Below are 21,602 nucleotides of genomic sequence, written 5' to 3'. Positions count from 1 at the left end.
GGTAAAGATCAGAGGAATGGCTATCATGCAACAATAGGGATCAAAGACATTTCCTGTGCATTCCATCCAGTATTTTTTTCAGATCCGTAGTGAACGGTTGTGAATGGTTTCAATTGTGTGACTGTCCTCAGAGAGCAGTGGCCTCCATTAGAGGGTTTTGTATGAACACTGCCCCCCTTCATCACTTCCACCCAGACTCACCAGGTTTCAGCCTTTCTTTTTTTTTTACCTCCTTTATACAGCTCAACCTCTAACTCTCCTTCTCTCTAGCTATCTACTGTACTACAGCCACTTTTTCCTTTTCCTCTATCTCCCTCCACTGATGAGAGTTATTATCCTCTTATGCCTTCCACCCCCTGCCCTCTCACTCCCTGACTTCCCCTTGTACTTTTGCTTTTAGTGGTCTTTGTAAACCCTCACACCTATACTCTCATCTTGACTGTTTTTTTTTTTTCAGCTTCGCAATTTCCTCCTCAGCTTCCTATCATTGCATCTGTGTGTGCCAATCTCCCTGTTCCTGCTCTATCTGTCCATCTACTACACCCGTCCTCTCTCCATCTTCTCTCTAATTGGCAGGCAGGTGTTGACTCTGGCTGACTAATGTTTAGGTAGCAGATAGACCTCACCGCTGATCTGCAGTCACGTGAGTAAGGTGGCCGACCACTGAAATTTTCAGCTCCGGTGATTTTGGTGGAAAAGCAATTAGGATTTGGAATTAGTGTTCAAATTAAAGCGGAATTAAACAGGCTCAGAGATTAACCCTTTCAGGCATGGCCTCGCTTTGGATCTCAAAGCACACCGTCATCATATCTCTGAATCCTCCTCACCGAAATGAAAAGGTAGAGCAGTGCCAGCGTGTGATTCAACATCACAACTTCTCCCTCGCCGTGCGACTGGAGAGGTTGATTATATATTGACGCTGTCCTCGGTGGAACAGCAGTAATTGTTTTTCTACTTCCTGTCTTTTCTTGGACTCTATTCCTTTGTTTGCTGGACAAAGTGACAAATCCGGCTTTGAAACTTAATGAAGTTTTAAATTGAAAATCGAGGCTACAATTATCCTGTCCACGCAGGCTGTCACAGGAATGATGGTGCCATCTAGACCCAATTATGGGGATGGAGACACCAGTAGCTGCTCAGACCCACAGGGAGACACAGCCAAAATCTGCCACGAATCCAGCGTCGCCTCTGCTTCGCCCGAGTTATTTACATTTATCATCTGAAAGGTGTTGGAGAAAACTTGACTTTCTTACTTCTGCTGCACCCTCAGATATATAGGATTTATTTTTGTCGAACAATTTTGATTGCTTTTGATGTGATAATTGAACATCGTTAGTTTCATTCCTCCTCAGCGTGGCACCCACCACCTACTGTACCCTCCGAGGTTGGCATTAGTTTGCTGAGATTCTTTTCGGTTCCCACATTAAGACAGTGTTGTATTTTTAATATCCATCAGAATTTTTTTTTTGTAAAAATTAGTTCCTAATTAATTTAGACAAGGCAATCTAACATGTAGGCGTTGTAATTACCAATTTCTTCTTTTTTCAGATTCTCCGTCTCTTTTTTATGCTTGAGCTCTGTCCTTATCTCTTTAAGTTTTCCTCCTCTCACAGTGTCTTCTTATTCAAGAATGTTCACGCGTTAGCTGTCTGCCGCTGCTGTCTCTGCTGTCCCCCTCCTGCGAGCTGACAGTCTTTTTCTCTCAGCAGCAGCAGTGGCGGCGGCGGCGGCCTGTAAATGGCTGCCTGATGGAAAGTGACATTTTCACAGAACCCTGTGAGAGGGGCGAGGTTATCTCTGCTCTTTCCAGCACAAAGTGCTCCTAATTGCCTGATCGCATTTGTGAGCCCAGCTGACAAACTCGTGCAAATCAATAATTCTGCTTGGGGAAGATGCAGGGACACAGGGCCTGTCACCCTGATACGTGCTGCGAAGACACAAGCACATGCATACAGATGCGCACGCACACACCTGTAAGTAAATGCAGACATACTAACACTTTTTACCGACACACATACTCACACACACCCTCTGCCTTACCACCTCTGAGCTGCCTGCCTTAAATGGCAGTGTTTATCTGTGATTCTAAGACAAATAGGGAGAGAGCATGGGAGCATTAAGGGCAGCCACGGTGCCACTGAAGGCTGAAATAATGGATGGTGGAAATGGCAGCAGACCCAGCGCTGCTCATTACTAAATGGACTCTGCAGAGGTGGAAACTTTGCCCCACTAGCTTGGCTATATATGGAGGAGAAAACAGCACAGTTTAAAATAAGAGCTTATTTAACAGATTTTGTTTGTGTTTTCGTACTTTCCACTGTAATAGCACTCGCTCTCAAAGTTGTTTCCCAAAAAACAGAGAATGTCACGGCAATTTGCAAAGTCTGATTGACTTGTTTCTTGTTTATAAATGGGTTTGATGTTTTCCCTGAGACTTCGTCCTTCTGATATTTTCGACAAATTCATTAGCAGTAATGGGCTTACAAGAAAACTTCAGTACGCTGTATGTGTTTTCAAAATATACAGAATGTGTGTGTGGAGGACCTTGAAAACATGTCTCTGCACTATAATGAAAATTGCCTGCTTGTTTTTTTCTTCATGCTTTTTCCCAGCTTGAACTCCCCTTCTGCTGTTTGCACCATCAGCTTTTCAGATTATTCCACCGCACTTCTAAGCGAACTATACGCTTCTGTCTCCTCAGGTTCGTCTGTGATGCAGGTTACAGCCACTGACTCTGACGACTCCACCACAGCTAACGGCATGGTCCGCTACCGCATCCTCTCACAGTCGCCACACAGCCCCATCCCCAACATGTTCACCATCAACAGCGAGACCGGAGACATAGTGACGGTGGCAGCCGGTCTGGACAGAGAGGTCAGTGTCAACTGTGTGTCCCTGTTACTGTCATCATTTGATTATTCTGAGTCTAATTTGTGCCCCAGCAATAAGATTAATCTTTACCCCAGAGCCAGGGCCAATGGTGCTGTAACATGGTTGAAATATTATTGTTATAATAACCTTCTCATGAACTATCAAAAGGTGAAACACTTAAGTTGATATGTCAATTAGTCCAGAGTCAGAAAGAGACAAATCATTTCTGCCTTTATTGGACTGTGGTCGTCGAGTATCAAGTATCAAAGGTTTCCAACTAGACACAGACCAGCACCACTGCAGATGAGAAGTTGTTTCCCTTTGTTTCCTGTCTTTGTGCTAAGATTAACTCACAATAAATAAGAACATTCTCCAAGACACTAAGCTGTTCCGTGGGTCTTCTGCTACCGGGACGGCCACTCTGTATTTTTGACTTGATTCATTCTGGTAGCGACTTGCTCCCTCATGTCCCGCCCACTCAAAAACTAACTTGAAAGCAACACAGTTGTTCCACTCAGTCATTTATTATTTCACAAAGCATCTCTGCAGGGACAATACCTTGCAACACATCTACCCACCCACACAGGCACAGTCAAGGATTGCTTCACTCCAGCTTACGTCTCTTATGGTCAGAGAAATGTCCTTTTTTGTCAAATGCAGGTAAGCTGCTGTAGTATGATAGGATGTTAGGACTGATATCTTAATCTGGTTTGTCCATTTAAGCAAATTAACACATTAATTAATTACAATCATCAATGAATAGGTTATTTTCAACCAATTAGGTTTTCAAATCAGATTTGCAAGTAATTAAATAAAGGCAAATAAAGGCACTACAACTAAATTTATTTTCTGTTCCTTGAATACAATTTTTCTGCAACACAATACTATGAAATTACAAAATAAACACCTCAACCTGAAGATTTGAGCTCACAAATTCTAATTTTATACATGGATGATACTAAAAAAGTGAAAAGTGAAATCAGAATAAACACACCAAGAACATAGTAGAAACATTTTCCTGTTATCTCATTGTGTAGAAACAGAATGAAATGTAACTCTGGACGTGGAGCAGATCAGATATACAGATATAATGACCACGTATGTCCAGCAGATCAAACTTTCTCATAGTTTTCTTTTGTCTCATCCACCGCCCAGATGTGTGTCTGTTGCTTGTTGGGCAACCCACACACCACCAGCATCACCACAACACACATCCACACATGCACCATCCCTGCTCCATCTTCCATCTTACTCTACTAATGAGAGAGGTCACGCAGGGTCGACTTTGTTTATCCCAAGCTGGGTCAGGTGACTGTGGGCATTAGTGTTTCATGGCAGATTGTTCATCCTGCAGCTTTTCTCTTTCACACACACACATTCACACATACACACATGCTCACACGTGTATACACAAATCAAACCTTCCCTGATCTCCCTGTGGCACAAAACAAATACTACTGGCAAAATCCGGGAAACATTCAAATTCATATGCTGTCATTATGAGGATAATCCTCATCCTCATAACTTAGTTGGCTGATTTTAGTACCGACATAAAGGCACCGATGAGTGTGTCTCATAATGTTTATATTCTGAGAAGTCCCGCTGGTCGCTCTCGGCACTAAACCCAGCCATGCAACACTTTGGAAATTTAAGCAGGATTTTACCAACAGTAAGGAGAGCGTATTTGGAGAATAATTAAAGTTAAAAATCTCAAGAACAGAACCAGGTTTTGATAACAGAAGAATACAATACATCAGTGCTCATTCCTTATCCAAATTTTATACGGAGCTGGCATGGCATGATAGCCTGATACATTTGTGGGACAATATAAATGAGTCTGGTGAATGCGGGCCAACTCTGCGTCCCTGTTTCCAGCTTGGCCCAGGCGGCAGCAGTAGCAGCTGATGTGAGTGAGGGAAAGCTCATTAATCTGGACACATCAAGCCAAGCTGAGTCCCACCTGCCTCTGATCCTCCCACCAAAACTGGGACACACCTGGGAGTTCACCCACCTGCTGTCAAGGTCATCAGCACAAACATAGCAACGTGTTCAGACACATGAGCACGTGTTTTGCGTACGCACTCCCATGCAGTGACGGTGGTGGTGTTGTAGATGCAAGCAGCAAATATGATAAGCCTGATCCCAGGTGTCACACTCTGCAGCCACAGTTGTGTATACACATGCTGCTACACAAAAAAACATGAATATGTATACCCACTGTAGAGACACTGAATACCTGTCGCCTCTCCCATCTCTGTCTCTCACACTTAAACTAATCCTCATCCGCCATGCTGGTGTCTAATAGGAATATTCATGTGCTAATTAAGGGGTGAGGCAGGTTCTCTCGTGTTGAGGAGACCAGGGGCCACATGGAGGTTAGCTCAGTATCACTTACCTCTGACACCGCTGAATACCAATTATTCTCCGTCACTCTCCGCCCACAACCTCTTGCCACACATGACCTCACTCTTCCACATGCTCCTTCCCACAGGCTAACAAGCTGGGTCAAGTCATGTACATGTGTGCTTGACTCTCTATATGCTCAATTCTGAGTATAACATGGTTATTGTGTATGTGTGTTTCTATTGCATTTAACTTCTTGGAGGACAAATTAGACTTGGGGGGGGTTACAGGAGGTGAAATCTTCTGAGGTGAGGTTTTGTCTACATGATGATTATATTAAAATGATGTTCCTCCAGACTGAGAAAAAGTGCATTTGTAGCGAAGTATAGCCTACAACTCCCATGCAGCAGGTAGCAGAGTGAGAGATGTCAGGGTGCCACAGCTGGCGCGGTTGTTCTCCCTTTGTGCTCTTCCTCCATGGCACCAGCTCCACTGGCAGGCAGAGCTGTTGTCTTTCATTACCCCAGGCTGTCTCAATCTCCCATGAGCCCTGGGTTGGAACAGTTTTGCATGGGATGGTGTGGCGTGGCCGGGCGCCAGGCTGCCCACCGGGCTGATGCCAGCTTCGCATTGGACCGTCTCTCTGTCAATTAGGACATCGCCAAGACAGCCTCAAGGACATGAGTGCCCACAGCCTGGCTCTATTAGGTTCTGTCGAGCCTGACTGGGGACACAGGCTGAGAGCAGGCGTCCTAAACGGGCCTGGGGCTTTATTGTCTCTGAGATGCTGAGTTATGTTAACTCGCCGCCTCACACACGGGCTGCAGCAGCCAGACAGCAAAGCCTTCGGAGGATTGTGAGTGTGTTGCTGAATGAAGAGTATTGATGTGTATAGGCTATATGTGGATGTTGACTGTTTATAACATTCAAATCAAGAAAATATCCATTCAATATCCATCCTATTATGTGCACAGAGTGAGGAATGAACTGGACTTATTTTGTCCCCAAAAGACTGAATTGTTCCACTTAAAGCCATTTTTTCTTTTTGATGATACTTTTCTATTCTAATTTGGTCTGGATCAAATATTTGTCTCTTTTCAGCAGCACACCATTTTTACACTTGTTTAAAAAATATCAGTTCTTTTGTCTATTCAGGATTCCCTGGGTTTAATATTTCGCCCATGGACATATCCCTTGATGACTTTTTTGATTATGGCTCACTCTTAAGAGAAATCATTTTTAAGATTTTTGCTCTTTTGATTTTTACCTGGCGACACCCGTGGCTACTATTCTGAATGCTAAGAACAGTTTGATAGTAAAGGAACTAAGGCTCCATTCAAAATGACACATTTATTGATCAGCGACTGCAGGAAACACATTTTGTGCCGCTCCTTTGTCAGGAATACAATAAAAGAAGACTCACCCTTATGTTTATATTTCACTCAAACTGCAACTTGAGATAATCAACACATAACGCAATTAAGAAGAGAGAGTCAACAAGATGACAGCATAATTAAGTTACAGTGTCTTGTCATCAGAATTTTGTCCCATCACGTCCTGTGAGTCCCTCGGGCCTGTGCGCGCTTTCTGAATCTATTGACATAGAGAAACATAGTTAAGAAGGGTTTAATCTCATTAGGAGGAAACGTTTTCATGGCAGCAGGCCTCAGGAAGTCAGAGTTTGTTGGTCCAGCCCAACCCAGCCAATAAACTAACAATGCAAGCAGAGTCTCATTGAAAAAATTTAAAAGTGGACTAAAGAAGTGTGCATTATTCAGGTCAATGGTAAATTCCCTTGACACAATAACCTCATTCAAATATCATCCAAAGTCAGATGTTGTTATGTTAGGGTTTTTTAGTAAGTAGTGTTTCAAATGTTGAACTGGTTGTGAGCTCAGATGTAGCATCTTTTGCGCACACACATCCAAAGCTTTCAATGAAGAAGCGCGTTGTGCATGTCCGCGGCACACAGCTCCATGGACCTGCTTCTACCGCCGGTGTTGTGCCGGTTCTGCTCCGTTTGAAAGGCGAAGGAAGCCTGTATGTGGAAAGACGTCGCCTCCAAGATGTAGAATGTGTATTATAGAAGAGAAACAACATTTCAGGACCACTGACTCATATCATGTGCTGTGATTTTCAACTCCCTTAGGCTGCATACTGTACAAGGCTGTGAAGTATGTTCCCCATTCCTGATGTCTTACTTTTTTGCATATTTGTCACACTTGTTGTTTAAGATCATCAAACAACTTTAATTAGGCAAAGATGACCCAAGTAAATATAAAATGCAGTTTTTAAATGATGATTTCATTTAGGGAAAAAAAGGTGTCCAAACCGACCTGGTCCTATGTGAAACTTGCGCCGGGGTGCACGAAACTTGCCAAATGCACCCGGACACACCCGGTTGGCGCGGTCTACGAAACTAGAGCCCTGTATCTCATCTCTCTCTCAGGCAACACTGCCAGTCAATATGAAGATCTGTTCCACAGTTCCACTCATAATGCACCACTTCCACACACTATCTCATCCGTCATTTTCACTTTAGAGCACTGATTGCTCTAATATCCACACTCCACACCTTGTTATCGATGACTTAAACCTCGGCATTTGTTGAATAATCTTCTACTTGAACCCTTCACGTAGTGTACCTCGCATTTATGGCGCAAGAATGTAGCCATTGCATTTATATTTTCATAGATAGATAGTAGAATATGTATTGCATCTGTGACTATGCACTGACTTCGGGTTGTAAACAAGATTTGTAAACTATATTGGCATTGTACACCACGAGTTCAGGGTGAAGCTGCACATTAGTCAGTTTATATACTTTAAGTTGTAAAACGCCTGGTTGTTTTTCACCAAATGAACCTCAGAGATGTAGGTATTTTCAACAGACACATGAAGTAGATTTTACTTAGAAGAAGATAAATGTTTCCCAAAGGTAAACAACTTATTTATCATTTTGTTTTCCTTGTTTTTGTTGTTTGAATATTAAACAGTATAATAAATAAGAAAATGAGCAACTTCAGTGCCCAAAGCATTGATCAGAGTTTGGAACACTTTTATTCCATCTGAAAAGTATTGTTATTGTGTCGTTGATGTTATTAAAGAAGACCATAGGGATATTTGAAAAAACTGCAATTTATTTTGCTGAATAGTGAATGTAGTGGGGGATAGGGATAAACTCTTCAAACACACTTCAAAGGCTTGTGCAGTTCCATGACGATTAATATAGATTGTATAATATGTTACATTTACATAAAGGAGAAAAAAAAATGAAATCAAACATCTCTATAAAGTAAACCTGTATGTATTGTTTGAAATGCTGAAAGGGATTTTTCAACATTTGGCAAATTTGCCTATTGCCACAATCCCTAGTCTCAGGGGTAGATTCATTACCTTTAATTGTCGGTGCAAGCTGTTTTGAGATCGGCTGGGCAGAGACACGAGCTGCTCAGCTAAAGCAACGGTGGCTCATGGTATTTCTACGTTTCCCTCATCAAACTAAATACACAATCCAGCAACTCCAAAACTTCAATTCAATTCAATTCAATATACTTTAATTGTCCCCGTAGGGAAATTCGTTGTGGGCTTCACAGGTGGTCCGCAGTTTGACAATAAAAACAATCAAACAAACAAACAATAAAAATCGAGCGATCAGTAACCCGTACTGCTACAGTACACATCATCATAAAATATACATCAGTCAATCAATCAATCGATCAATCCATCAATCAATCACTCAATAACCTGTACTGATACAGTACACATTAAACAACATACGTTACCCATACCAACACAGCACACAGCAACAAAAAATGGCAGTTGCCCAACCGTTACAATACAGTGCACAGTGTTTTATCAACTGTACAACTACATATGTGCATTCAGAATATTAACAGTGATCTCGTTGACAAGTTATGACCTGCACATTCGCCATGCTATGAAATAATAATGTATGTAACATTACGACACATGAAGCAAATAGCCTACTCGGAACTGCTTTCGCTTTTGAAGTCACTCTGCTGAGCAGCCATGACGGGAATGTAGTTCCGGTTACCTCAAAAACAACTCTGTCTCGTAACGTTCCATTATTATTTCATAGCGTGGTGAATGTGCAGGTCCCAACTTGTCCACGAGAGTGTTTTGGAGTTGTTGGATTGTGTATTTGATTATATGATGAGGGAAAGCCCGGGAATACAGTGCGCCGTGCAGAGCTCAAAACAGCTTGCACTGGCAATTAAAAGTAATCAACTGGCCCCTAGGAATTTGCCAAAATGTTGAAATATCCCTTTAATATGGTCTCATATTGCAAAGACAGACTATGTGAGATAATTCAGTGTAAACCGCGGATGTTGGTGTGTATGTTTGTTTGTTTGTCGGTAGGATTATGCACCAGGCTTGGTTTAGGGATGGGTGGATGAGCCGGGGAAGAACCCATTACATTTTGGTGCTAGTCTGAGTAAAGAGGTCTATAAACAGAGGAGAGATTTTTTTTTACTTTTTCACAAAGTTATCTTGCTTAAAAAATGTATGTATAAAATGGTACTGGTATTTATGGTATTGACATCTACCAACCATTTAATAATCTTCAGGCAGATGTTGGACTGTTAGGTGTTAATGGAAATATACGCTGTAGTGTACAATGTACGAATACATTGTGCAGGTGTTCAATCCCATAAGCACCACTAGGATTAAAATACCATTGCCTATGGATAAATATTCTGTGAGACATGCTCTTCTCCAATAGTAACTCATGTGCAGTATCTATCACACCAACCCCCCCCCCCCTCCCTCATGTGATACTGTAGATGTCAACACTTCCCTGTAAAACCACACTGGCATCCTTAAGTAACTAGCAGACAGAGATTATATCACTATATCAGATATAACTGGGGAAGTAGTTACTCCACACTCTCTTTCTCTATCCATATTTGTTTGACACCTTATAGCAAGATAGTGGTGATGATGACATGATTAATTTAAAGCCCAAATACCCAAACTCAGCATGGAGATATTAGACTCCCACTCACATCTGCTCCTTGTACTTGTGATTTGACCAACTGCAGAACATGATGCTGGCTGAAATTTCCCCCTTTTTTTAATCTGGATTGTGAATTGTTTAAGACCTGGCCTGGTTTCTTAGTCTATTATTGTATTGTTCATGAGAAAGGTGATACTGATGTACCGTAGTAAAAGAGGTATCCGCCTACTATTTGGCAAAACTTTTCATCATGCTCAGTCATGTCCTGCGCATTGTATTGCATTGCTCGGTTGGACGATTAACTAAACCCCTTGCCAGTGTGTCTGTTTTATTCCAGCAGCTTTATTCTTATGTGACTCACAGCCTTTATTTATCCAGAATGTGACTCTGAGCTGTTTGCGTAAATGTGGAGGCGTATCTAATCAAGTGGATTCAGAGTTTATATCTCATATTTACCTACGTATCCGAATGAATATCTCTACAATGGGACTCAGACAAGAGCTCTCGCAGAGCAGTGTGCTGCTTGCAGTAAGTTCCCGCTGGCTTGTGATGTCTTCAAACCAGTCTTGAGCTGTTTGTGTCCTCAACCCAGCCTGAGATATCCCTATGAGGGATGAAGAAGGGGGGGGGGGGTGTGATGAAGATGGAAACAAAACTGGCTTCTGTGCGTATTTTTGGTGCTGTGATGAAATATGAGAAAGTAGAAAATAACCTTGTAGATGTGTACTGTATCTCAGAGCCAGAACTCCCACATCTGGAGGTACTTGAACTCAACTGAACCAAAATAAATTGAACTGAATTGGACTGAACTAAAAATCTGATGAAATGGAATCGAATAGCATCAAATCAAATCCAGTAAATTTAATTGAAGTGATCTCAGCTGAAGTGAATTGAAGTTGTCAAGATGGGGTCACTGACACTGAGGGCCGGTGAGGGAGAGAGAGCGCGGAGTCGAGGAAACAGAAGAGTGTTGGTCTCCACAGTTTTAGCCACGAGTCTCAGTCCGTTTGAGACAGATTGTAAGTGACAAGCTAATGACTGTGGCCGGTCGGAGCCCGGCAGGCCGGAACACAATTCACAAACGGCACAAGTAAAGAGCCGGTCTCTCTCGCCTGGTTTCTCCCTCTTTACCCTTTTTTTTTGAATAGTTCTGTACAGCACACCCAGTGAAAATGCACTCTCAGCTCAGGTATAATTAATTCACCACTGTACTCGTGTTGCCAGAAAACCACTCCTCTCCATTTTCTTGTTTGACATGGCCTTACTTGTTGAGACCATTATTTCCTTTACTGTGTTCTGTGCTAACAGAGTCTCTCTGGAGAACAACTCCATTTGCTTACAAACCAAGAACAGCCAGGTTTTCCCACCTGTCCTGTCTGCTGTTTGGCTTGACTTGTCGAGTACCTAACATTGATAGCCTTTTCCCATTTCTTTCTTTAGTCTCCTGGATGGTAAACTACCTAATTTGGTCCCCATGAAGAAAGGGATTGGCTTTTATTGTTGGCACAGCTCCGTGTACAGGTGTTTCTGTAGCCTCTGATGGCTTTCAGCTTCTGCAGATTAAGTCCGTGAGGCTTAAGGCCTGTGGGGGAGTCTGGGCTGTTGCTGTTGGTCGTGAGACAAGGAGCTGTATTTCCTGCCAGCAGCGGTCTCTAATCTAACAGAGAGATTTTCTGTTCAGCACTTCTATAGGACTCATTAGAGAGCCCTTTACAGGCTTGTTCGGGCAGCCACTTTTGGACAGCAGAGAGTACGCTTGGCTGTGTGTGTGTGTCTGTGTGTCTGTGTGTTTGGTTCGCCTATGCTCACATATACCCGGTGTGTGTGTGTGTGTGTGTGTAAGAGTCTGAGTGTCCCACCTGTTCCCACTCACTGGAGCGTTAGCGGATGTGCATGTGAGCACTAGAAGGGCCATAAACTTGCAACTACCCTCAGATGAGTGATATAACCCTGCAGGATAGGACGCATCAGCCACATCCCCTACTGTGTGAGAGCTCCACCTGCTGGCTCTGCTCCCGTCATTCCTCTTTTACCTGACCAAAGAAAAAAGCGTCCATCAAAGCTCAAGCCTATTAGCTTCCTGCAGCCATCTGGTGCTTTTTCTAGATTGATGTATGTGACCGGATCTAAATGAGCCTGTAGAGAGACACAATCATTGAGGTCTTTATTTACTAAAGCGCGCTATGAGGGGAGATGGTATTGATATTTCATTATGAGTCTAATAAAGGTCAGTCTGTATTGAGTTTTCATTAATAGGATTGGTTTGGTGCAGATTAACATGTCTGCGCACTTGACTTGGAGAGATGGTAAATGACTCCAGATGCCGGCCTCAATGGTTTGACTGATCTAACAATCAACTGCATCCTTCATGACTGAAAAGAGAGTGGGAGGGAACAAGGAGATATAAAGATACACACAGGGACTGGCAGAAGGACAGACAGAGAGATAGACAGATCGAGAACAGACAGGCGGAGAACACCGAGCAACCTAGATGTGATGAGAAAGATAGCGTCAGATCAAAAGAAGCACAGAATGTGAGTTAACAAAGAACACACAATAAACCAGAGGAGAAAAAAAGAAGAAAGGCACAACTCAAAGAAATGAAAAAGCAAAGACACTGCCATCCAACAGGATGAAACAACTCGCCGACTTTACCTACTAGACCTCTCGGCTAGGTTCGTTCTCATTCCTCCAGGCAGTCCCTGACACCAGTGCCACTGGCTGTCAAGTCCTCACAAAGCATGACCTCGCGGTGAATTTGACGAAACAAGTCCAGCAACAAACGAACATTAGGCTGACGACAGGACGCATTGTGGATGTTAAACAAAGCAGCAGGCCCTATGTGGCGAACACTGGCCTGTCCTTGACGTCCATTCTCTCTGGTTCCCTCACTTTCCTCTGATACAATGGAGGCCTGAGCCAAATGGATTAGTAGGAAGACGAAGAGACCACAAAGCAGAGAAGCTTATACTGTCATGATGGAAAACACACACACACACACATACACTGTGACTCTCTCCAGTGTGGAGTCTAGGGACAGATTGAACTTTCAGAACCATGGACAGCGTCATGATGTTGGAGCAGGGACTCACTGTTTCTTTTTCATCCAGTTGTGTCTAAACAAAGCCTAATGCTTTATGGTGTTTTTGTCATGGTCGTGTCATATTTCAGCGTGTGCTGCCTGGTGCTGCAGTGCGCTCTGGGACGACTCCCCCTCACTGTAACTTGACTAAATAAGGCCCATTCCCCCTCCCGGTATTATCTGCAGCACCATGGCGCATCTTTAAGTGGTGGTGCCTCCATTAAAATGAGTGATGATCCAGGTCTGTTCACACAGCGGAAAGCCAAGACTTTTAGGCAATAATGGATGGGCCTTTTACCAACACACCGCTCTGTCTCTGCAAGTTTGTGTGTGTGTGTGTTCATGTGTGCGTATTGTGCTGTTTACCATCTGTTATTGAGCAAATCAGGTTCTCTAAAAGACCCCAGACAATGGCTGTGGCTGGTATAGTAGCTAAAGGTTAGGGGATTTTTACTCATGCATTTACTATTTATTCATTTATATGTGTGTCAGTGTGTTCATGTCACATGGGTGAAATATTAATTTGTTGTTTCTTTCTTGTGTCCACACAATCCCTGAGCATGTTTTCTCTTGTTCTGATTCTTTTTGCAGAAAGTGTCTCAGTACACCATCATTGTCCAGGCCACAGACATGGAGGGCAACTTGAACTTTGGCTTGTCCAACACGGCCACAGCTCTGATCTCCATTACAGACATCAACGACAACCCCCCAGAACTGACAGTCAGGACGGTGAGTGCAAGACTTTCCCGTGGATATTTTCTTGTTCTGTGTAAGAAACCGTTAGAAAACTACCAGAAGGAGGAAGAACAGAGAGTCTTTTTCTATTGAATTCATGTCTTATGAGATTTATTGTGCAGGAAAAAATGATTCAGATCAAATCAATAATTCAATTAAAAAGATGGTGTTTGTTTGTGCTCCAGGTAATAAAGGTGCTTGTTGGCCATAGACAGAGGACAAAAGCTCTATCTCAGGATTACAGCTGTATTTGTTATTTATTATTTTTTTGCCTCTCTCAGTTGTTTTCCATCATCTTTATTTGTCTTACTGCCCTTTATTAAAGGAAAATTACCATAAATATGTAATTTTAAGATAATGTGTCTCTAGTTGTTTTTCCATGTCAAGGGCAGGGTTCAAAATATTAATTTAGATAAATGCTGGATGAGGCGCTTCACGTTGAAAGAAGAGGTTTCCATGGAGTCACTATGACTAATATGTCAAAACAGCATGGTCTGAACCTTATTTAGCCACTATGCCACTACAGCGCCCCTGAGATAATGTAGAATAGATTTCTCTTTATGGATACAGCCGACACTACCTGCACAACAACAATCATGTAATAAATGTGCGTTCAGAGGCTTCTCAGAAGAGGTGAATGCTAATACGACAGCTGACAAAGATGTAGGGTAGGAACGGATACATAAAGAATATCAATTAACACAGAGGCTTATTAAAAAAACACTGTCTGAGAACATCATGTGGAGAGACAGGATGAGGTACTGTGACTGAGTGAGATCGAGAGCAGTTTTGGTGATGGGAGGTCCTCCCCTCCCTCTCTCCCCTCCTTCCCTCCCTCCCTTCCTCTGTGTTTTCCCTGCCAGCAGGGGCCTCTGGTGGCCTTGGTTTGTCTGCAGGCATTTGGCCCTGTTCCCTGAAACCTCCGCACTCCTCTGACAGGAAGCCACTTTCCTATTGCCGTGTATTTGGAGTTGTTTGTTTTTTGAGGGGTTATTGATGAGGAAACAGCGGTTGACAGCAGAAGCTCTGAGCACAAGTGCTGCATACATATGCAACCTTTAAGTTTTTGCTTCTACAGTACAGCTCCTAGTCTCTGTTCTCAGCCTGGCCATAGAACAAAAATCCAACGCTGACCGCAGCCTGACAGACCTAGGCTGGATTATAGCTGCTCTTTATGTGAGCACTTGGATTTCTGAGATTCCAGAGAGAGACAGATGCTGTGTGCAACAGAGCTCAGGGGCAGAGCGAGCAGTGTGTCAGCGTCACACAGTGTGATCCCTGTCTCCTCGGCGGGGCCTTCGTCAGCGTGCATGCCAGTACAGTTCCAGCCGCATGCTCTGATAAGAGCTCCCCAGCTGTCAGGGGTAGAGCTCACCGAACAAGGCTGCCACTCTGCTCAGAACTGCTCTGTCCCCGTCTGTGGCTCTGGCGCCGTCACCGCTCTTCGCTGGGGAGAAGCTCTGGACCAGAGTCCTCCCCGCCAGCCAGAAGCGGACATGCTGCGCTTCAACAGACACGAGGAAACACATTGTCCTTGACACACACAGTACACACTCTGACGATGGTTGCACAATGCACATACATGTCTGCTTGTGTAGTCGATGAGAAATGTTTGTCATTTCTTCAGGACCTCATTACTTACTTTCTCTGCAACACTCCCATGTAAGAAAAGCAGGTTTGCCTCAGCTTGCCAGTAAAAGAGTGACTACAAAATCCGATGTGTGACTCAAAGATGATAATGAGTTAAAGTGAATAAATACATTTCCGTTGTATCTCCTGCACACTGACAACAACACGCTTTCACATGAACATCCGCTGCAAAGAATTGTTCTCCACAAGATGCTTTTTCCGCTGCTTTGTCAATCTCTACTTTTTGTTTTGCTTCCTGCACAAGCAACTAGATTTGTAGTAGTTCAGTAATTATTTGTGTATGACAGACTCGAAGAAAAATTCATTGCTCTCTACGGGTGGCACAGAGAAAATATAAGCACACTAATTAAGTGAAATTGCTTGCAGGCTGATATATTGCATCTAATTTGAAGAAAAAAGCTAAATGTTTTATTCATCTCACCACATGGGCCTGAATGCACCATGTTAGTGTTATGTTCGCCATTATGTGATAAACAAAAAGACTGTGATACTTGCTACAATCTATCTAATCAAACTATTTAATCAAGTGTATAATACCTTTGCTGAAGTGCGCCCAGCGTCTGTCATTCACCAAACAATAATGAGGAGCAGGAGTGTCGCTTGGAAGACTTGGGCTTGAAAAACTAAACTCCCAGACACACAGGCTGACAGATCTGAATAGAGGGCGGTTTTTAATTCACCTGTGGTGCTGCACACTATTATTGGCTTTCACTACATTTAAGCAGCAGACCACAAAAGAAAACAGCACGATACGTCTGTATAACAAGAACAATAAGGCAGAGGGTATAGATGCGTGTTGCCAGTAGCTGTATCTTTATTTCACAGCTGAAGACACAAGAGCCGTCTTAAGTGGACTGACGTCAGTCTGATATCAATAAGATGCTGTTTTGGAACATTTATTCAACCTAATGTCGTCATTAGCATTTGGTGTTGTTTTCAACGCCCCATGAACGAAGAGAAGATCACATTTAGTCTTGTTGAGCTCTGGCTCTGCCATCTAAAATGGGCCATTTTCATTCGCTGAGTCAGTTCTCAGTAAAGAGGCAGTAGATTTCTCCTGCTGTGCTCTGCACCTTTGATGCAGATTTATTTTTTTCAAAATGATTTTGGGTCTGTACAGCACTGGAGCATCACTAATTTCCCTCGTCTGCGCTGTAGCACAAACGTTTGATGCTAGATGTTTGCACAGTGTAAAACATGAGAGGCAATAAAAGGGTATGACCATGCATAAATGACCCAGTGCAACTGGGATTTGTTTAGAGTTTTGTTTTGTTCATTGATACATGTGAGACACATGGAGAGAGGTCTTTAAATTCTAGCATAAAGTGTCATGCATGCTAAAAGTCCTATTATCCCCCTTGTTCACCTGAAAGGTGTTACTCCATGTATACATTTTGAAAATCTTTCCAGCCCTTGTTCCATAGCAACAAGGGTTGGAGGGAGCAAGACCCTGAACTTGCACTGAAGTTTGTCAGAGTGGTGAACACTGCAGCTGTATGAACATGATGATGGGTTCACTTACTGTTGCATGTGCTGTTGCATTGACTGGTTAACTTCAGACAGTGACCATGAATCTCAAAACTGAACTTAGCAAAACATTTATGCTTTTGTATCTTACTGTAGCATTTTGGCAATGAAATGTTAATATACAAAGTTCTTAGAGGTTTTGTTTTGATCCTGCTCATCCATTTTGCAGACCTTCAGAAGATTTGTATTCAGCCAAGGCCCACACATTAACTAAGATTTGCCTCCAGTAAAACTTTCCTTATTGCTTGTTTACTAAACAGGCAGAGCACAGAAAGTTTGTATAGAAAGTTGTGTAAAGCCAGAATCTTTAATCCTGACAACACTTTTTGTGACATTACAAGTCAATTTGCCCTGCTTCTTTGTCCCTCTTCTCTGTAACTATGAAATCCTTCAGAAATTTGTAGTCTGCGTCTCTAGTGGCTTATCAATACATCCACATTGCTTTGGCGAGAGAGTGGCCATTTTGAAAGCGCCCGCCCCTGCAGCCAGCACTATTGTGTATGCCTCAGAGAGAGCATGTTCCATTTAGCCGTCTCACAGTACGGCCAAACAAGCTTGGGAGGTTTGTGGTGGTGTTTGTGCTAAAGCTTTGGGGTGAAAATAAAATGGAGGAGCCCACACACCAGAGACTGAGAGTGCATATTTAATTTGTTCTGTGCTTATCAGCCTGGTTGTACTGCAGGGGATATGAGGAGAGGAGGAGGAGAGGAGAGGAGAGGAGAGGAGAGGAGAGGAGAGGAGAGGAGAGGAGAGGAGAGGAGAGGAGAGGAGAGGAGAGGAGAGGAGAGGAGAGGAGAAGAGAGGAAGACAGGGGGAGAGGAGAGGAGAGGAGAGGAGAATCGGGTGGTTTGGACACGGCTTCAATCCCACGGTGATGAAGCCATTAAAGTGAACAGCAGCTGGCAGACACACACCATAAACAAGTTAACGCTTCACAAGAGGAAACACAGATTATCGTCTGACAATGAGAGCTTTTAGTGTGTGTGAGTGTGTATGTGTGTATGAGTGTATGAGTGTGTGTGTGTCTACCTTCCAGTGCCCATCCCACTGTAGCCAGATAAATCCCTATAGAGAGAGAGACATGTATCCTATTCCGCTGTAAATTCTTCTCCGGGCTCTGCAGCTGTCACCAAGTTTCCTCCAGAGTTAGTTCAGAGGGGAGTTGTCTCAGATTGCAGTATAATGAAGATCATTACCCAAAGATTATTCCTATCGCTGCCTTAATTACAGTACTTATCTAATTGCTTATTAAAACCTAGATTTGGTGAATGCACAGAACCTAAATTAAATGGGTAAACACTTAATTGAACAAATCCATTAGTTCAGATAAAGAGTTTCATATGAGCAGACATGGCGTGGAATAAGAGACTGCATTAACATAATGCAAGCTATGATTCTCTATTATCCACAATTAAATAAATATGTCTCCTGGAGTCTTCTTCTCTTCCTCTCCTATCTTTCTAATTCCTCCTCCATTTGTTTTGCTACCACTGTTTTATTGTAATGAGCATTATTGGCATCACCCTAAAAGCAGTTTGTTTTCCTAATCACAATTACACAAAACACTCAAAGATTAATGATGGCATGGGCAAATGTTTAAAATCTCTATAAATCACCTTATTAACATGCATTAGCCGACTGCTGGAACAACATCAGCCTAATGTTTTCCCTCCCACCCTTCCCCGCCTCTACCTCCTCTCTCATCCACCTTCCCCCTCACCCTCCTCACCCTCCTCCCCCTCCTCCTCCTCCTCCTCCCCTCCCACTCGCTGTAGTTTTCTGGGGAAGTGCCAGAGAACAAGGTGAACGTGGTGGTGACCAACCTGACAGTGGTGGACAGAGATCAGCCCCACAGCCCCAACTGGAACGCCGTCTACCGCATCGTGAGCGGAGACCCCACCGGACACTTCACCATCCGCACCAACCCCATCACCAATGAGGGCATGCTGACGGTGGTCAAGGTAAAAAAAAAAAAAAATGAAGCTGTTTGTTTTGCGTCTCTCTCTCTGCACCCATCCTAATTAGCTCTTTTAGTCTCAAAGCAACAATTGCTCTCCATTGTTATTCAACGCTGCATCATGTTTCCACCTGCTATGAAGAGCCAGATGCTGATGACTTGAGTACTTTGGTTTCACAATGTTTTCAGAGAATTATGTCATTTCTCAAATTGGTGCACAGTTAGAAACAAATCTTGCAATCAGCTACACTAATTTTCCACCGATCGCTCATTATTTTCCTTTGTGTGTGCGTGTGTCTCTCTCCTCTCTTCTAGCCGGTGGATTTTGAGATGAACCGTGCCTTTATGCTGACGGTGGTGGTGTCCAACCAGGCCCACTTGGCCAGCGGCATTCAGTCCTCCCTGCAGTCCACGGCGGGAGTCACCATCTCAGTTCAGGATGTGAACGAGCCTCCCGTCTTCCCTGTCAACCCCAAGATGATTCGCTTTGAGGAGGGTGTGCCCGCAGGCACCACGCTCACAGTGTTCGCTGCCCAAGACCCCGACCACTTCATCCACCAGATTGTCAGGTACAGTTCTGACACAGCCACCTTCAAATGCTGAAATCTATTTTTAAAAATGCAATAAAAACAGGCTGTAAACACCAGGTTTACATATGTATTATAAGTTGATGTGGTAAATTTGTTCACAAAACAGTTATTATTATTTCCACATTCAGTTATTAGCAAATCCAGCAGATATGGAGCAACATTACCATTCTCCTCATGTATTATGTATTTCAAAAAGTCGAATATTTACTCTTGTTTTACCCTTTTGGTCTACACCAACTGGTGAAATAAATGTCTTTTTAGCTGCTTAATACCCCATTGTGGTCACCAGGTAACAGTAAAGTCAAGTCAGTAAAGGGTACTGAGAGTGAACCAAAACCTTAAAAGTTGTAGGTTGTAAAAACCAACACAAGGGACTGAAATATACTAAAATGCTCCATTTAACAGAGAACTGGATGATAACTCTGTTGGTTTGTATCTAAAAGCCACTTCTCTCCCCCATGCAGGCTTTTGATCAATTGTTGACATGAAATGATGATTATAGCAGTTTTAAGGAGGTATTAAAACAGATTATTTTCCATTAACTCATATTGTATCTATTCAGTATTTCAGTATCTTATTCAATTCTATATTATTTCTTACCCAGTCTCAAGCTGCCTCTATATAAATCATAACTTCTGTAAATGCATTCAACATCCAAGGATGCACAAGTGTCAAATGATAAAGAAAACCCTTACAAACAGACATCAAGTTCCTTTCATTCCCCCAGATTTGTTTTTTCATTTCTTTAGATGCTCATGCGACCTTCCCCTACAGTAGCCTACATGCTTCAAGTTAACAAGTTGTTATGAATGTTTCCAGTGTATTTAGATGGAGATTTTTAGAAATATCTCACAATTACGGACTTGTGTGTGTCAGCTGTCCAAGAGAGGAGTGAAGCACATGCACTGTAGAGGGGTATTTTCCAATATTTTGTCCACCCCCGTCCCTCCCTCTGTCACCAATGTTTAATCAGTGCTGGACAGTTACTTCACAGTTTATGCCTCTTCCGTGACATTCTCCACTGACCCCCCACCCACATCCTGAGCTCCAGTTACCTCCCCGTTGCCAGGCGACTGGCGTGAAGAGGTCATCCTGTAATGAGTTGGACACTGTCTGCCTGCCCTCCTTAGATCCCTGTCTTCTCCTTCTCTTCCTCCTCATTGATCGCTCCCTCCATCCCTCCTAACTGGGATGACACACAGCGGGCATCGTGCCATCCCGGCATCGACCTTGTGCGACAGAAACTCCCACATGTCCACTAAGGTCCAGCGGCACCGTTCCGCTCCATCTGCCATCTCCAACGAGAGATAGATTTTTCTTAATGTCAGCGAGACGGCCTCTCTCACAGAGGAACCAGGAAAAATGTTACTGAATTGATAGCAATGGGGTTAGTTGGGGATGTACTCCTATATGCTCTGTACAGAGGACTGAGCAATATCCACATCCCAGGTGTCTTCTTCTGAAAGGACGTGTCATGCAAAGTAAAGGGGCTGAGCTCTTCTCTCCATTGAGAGAAGCGACTCATCTTTTACTCCATTTTCTGTCATCCCTCCCTCCCTCTTGCCTCCTGCTAACCCCGTCCCTTCCTCTGTCAGTCTCTGTCTCTGTTATTTGATGGGAACTCAGAGCCGCTGTCTTCTCCGGCACAGCATGCCACGCAGACGTTCAGCTCATAGTCAGACAGCCTCATCTTTGTGGCTGTTGTATTTCTTTCTGGTGACCTTACTTGAACCCCGGGACAGTATTCGCACAAAAGACCCAGAAATGCACAAACGTAGACTCACAAACATGCACGTAGGCTCACACAGAGGAGGAGTGAAAGGCCTGTGTGTGAGCAGTAGATGGGACGGGAGCCAGTTTGTGTAT

General features: G+C 43.3%; 1 protein-coding gene across 1 annotated transcript in view; it reads left to right on the top strand.

Moving 5' to 3' along the window:
• cdh4 (cadherin 4, type 1, R-cadherin (retinal)) overlaps positions 1 to 21,602 on the top strand; it is a 74,772-nt gene that overhangs the window by 40,407 nt on the left and 12,763 nt on the right. Inside the window, exons 5-8 of the mRNA XM_083972716.1 lie at positions 2,702 to 2,874; positions 13,869 to 14,006; positions 18,965 to 19,150; positions 19,462 to 19,715. Of these exons, the coding sequence (XP_083828842.1) occupies positions 2,702 to 2,874; positions 13,869 to 14,006; positions 18,965 to 19,150; positions 19,462 to 19,715 (751 nt within the window). The remainder of the gene's footprint in view (positions 1 to 2,701; positions 2,875 to 13,868; positions 14,007 to 18,964; positions 19,151 to 19,461; positions 19,716 to 21,602) is intronic.

This window comes from Trachurus trachurus (assembly GCF_905171665.1).
Source record: "Trachurus trachurus genome assembly, chromosome: 5".
NCBI lineage: Eukaryota > Metazoa > Chordata > Actinopteri > Carangiformes > Carangidae > Trachurus > Trachurus trachurus.
Note: the sequence above shows the minus strand (reverse complement) of the source record. Positions and strands in the feature narration are given on the sequence as shown.